The 1,361-nt window shown below is 72.5% G+C and overlaps 1 protein-coding gene across 3 annotated transcripts in view; it reads right to left on the bottom strand.

The window, feature by feature from the left end:
• HACD1 (3-hydroxyacyl-CoA dehydratase 1) overlaps positions 1-553 on the bottom strand; it is a 12,265-nt gene extending 11,712 nt beyond the window's left edge. For all 3 annotated transcript variants that reach the window (XM_085309421.1, XM_085309422.1, XM_085309423.1), the window contains exon 1: positions 309-553. In XM_085309421.1, the coding sequence (XP_085165547.1) occupies positions 309-436 (128 nt within the window). In that variant the 5' untranslated portion in view covers positions 437-553. The remainder of the gene's footprint in view (positions 1-308) is intronic.
• Positions 554-1,361: the final 808 nt, after the last annotated feature.

Below are 1,361 nucleotides of genomic sequence, written 5' to 3'. Positions count from 1 at the left end.
ATTCCTGGCCCGGGCTAAACTTAACCTCTCCGCCGGGCGGGGGATGACGCGCTCGCTGCTGGCAACGCTGCACCGTATTAGGAAATGCGAGGCCGGCTCGGGCTAGCCCCCACTGGCCGCCGCTCCCCTGGGCGCCCCCCGGCTCGCCCAGCGGCCGGCCCACGCGCGCAGCCGCCCCGCGGGGCTGCGTCCTCGCCCCCGCGGCTCCTCCGGCCGGCCGCGGGCCGCCGCCTCCACTCGGCGCGCTGCGCCCGGCCGCGCCGCCGCCCCGCGCTGCCCGGGGGCGCCGCGCCGGCGGCGGCGCTTACCCGGCGGTCATGGCGATGTTGTAGAAGATGAGCCAGGCCGTGGCCAGGGCGCCCAGCCTCCGCTTCCTGCCGCTCCCCTTCTCCTCCACCGAGCCGCTGCCGCCCCCGTCCTCCTCGCTGGCCGCCATGGCTCCCCCGCGGCCGGGGAGCGCGGGGAGGAGGGGCTCGCCCGCGGCGGCGCTGCGGCCGCGCTGACAGCTGGACCGCGCGCTGTCGCTCACCCCATCCGTCTTCGCGGAGGGCCGCCGCCCGCCGCCCACGCGGCGCAGCGCGCCCCTCCYTCCCCCGCCCGGGGGCTCCCCGGGTCACGCAGGCCCGCGGCGGGGGGGCGGCGCGGCCCCCGGCGGGCAGCGCCTCCCGGGGCGGCGTGAGGGCGGCGGGGCGGGGCTGGGCGGTTGGCAGCGCGCCGCCGGCCTCGGCTCCGGACGGGCACCCGCCTGGGGGAGAGTCCCCCGTGGAGAGGGCCTGGCCGGGAGCCGGCTGCTTGGAGCGCGTCCCACGCTGAGCAGCCACCCGCCAACGCAACCCGGGCGGGAGGGTCCCTCCCGGTCCCATCCCGGGCTGTCGCAGTAAATGTCACCCCAAGTTCATGAGGAAGACTGAGGGGCGCTTGGGGAGACACCTGCCAAGGGGAAAAATTTCTTCCTAGTGCTTAAAGGCAACCAGCTGATGGACTGCAGGATGAGGTTTGAGTATAGCTGTTTTCCTAAACTCTTAAGTCTCCTCCCCACACACACGCGTGCGGAAATTAGTGCCCYCCCGGCACATAAAAACCAAACCTGTGCGGGGAGCGTTGTTCAGCCTGCGCCTGGAGCTGGGAGTGCGGCAGTGACGCGCTCCCACGGAGATGGGGCGACGTGGCTCCGCGCGCGCCGGCTTGGCGCCCCTGTGGCCGTGTAGATGTACCCTCAGCCTCCCCATCGCTGCACCTCGCCTTCAGCCCACGGCCCCTCAACACAGGCACTCGGACTGAAGAACACCAAACATGAGTCCGGAGGTATCTTTGAAATGTCCTGAAAGATTTCAGGACTTCAAGTCCAACTGCTCTGGGTC

The sequence above is a fragment of the Rhea americana genome, unplaced genomic scaffold (assembly GCF_003343005.1).
Source record: "Rhea americana isolate MKP2758 unplaced genomic scaffold, rheAme1 scaffold_298, whole genome shotgun sequence".
Lineage (NCBI taxonomy): Eukaryota > Metazoa > Chordata > Aves > Rheiformes > Rheidae > Rhea > Rhea americana.
Note: the sequence above shows the minus strand (reverse complement) of the source record. Positions and strands in the feature narration are given on the sequence as shown.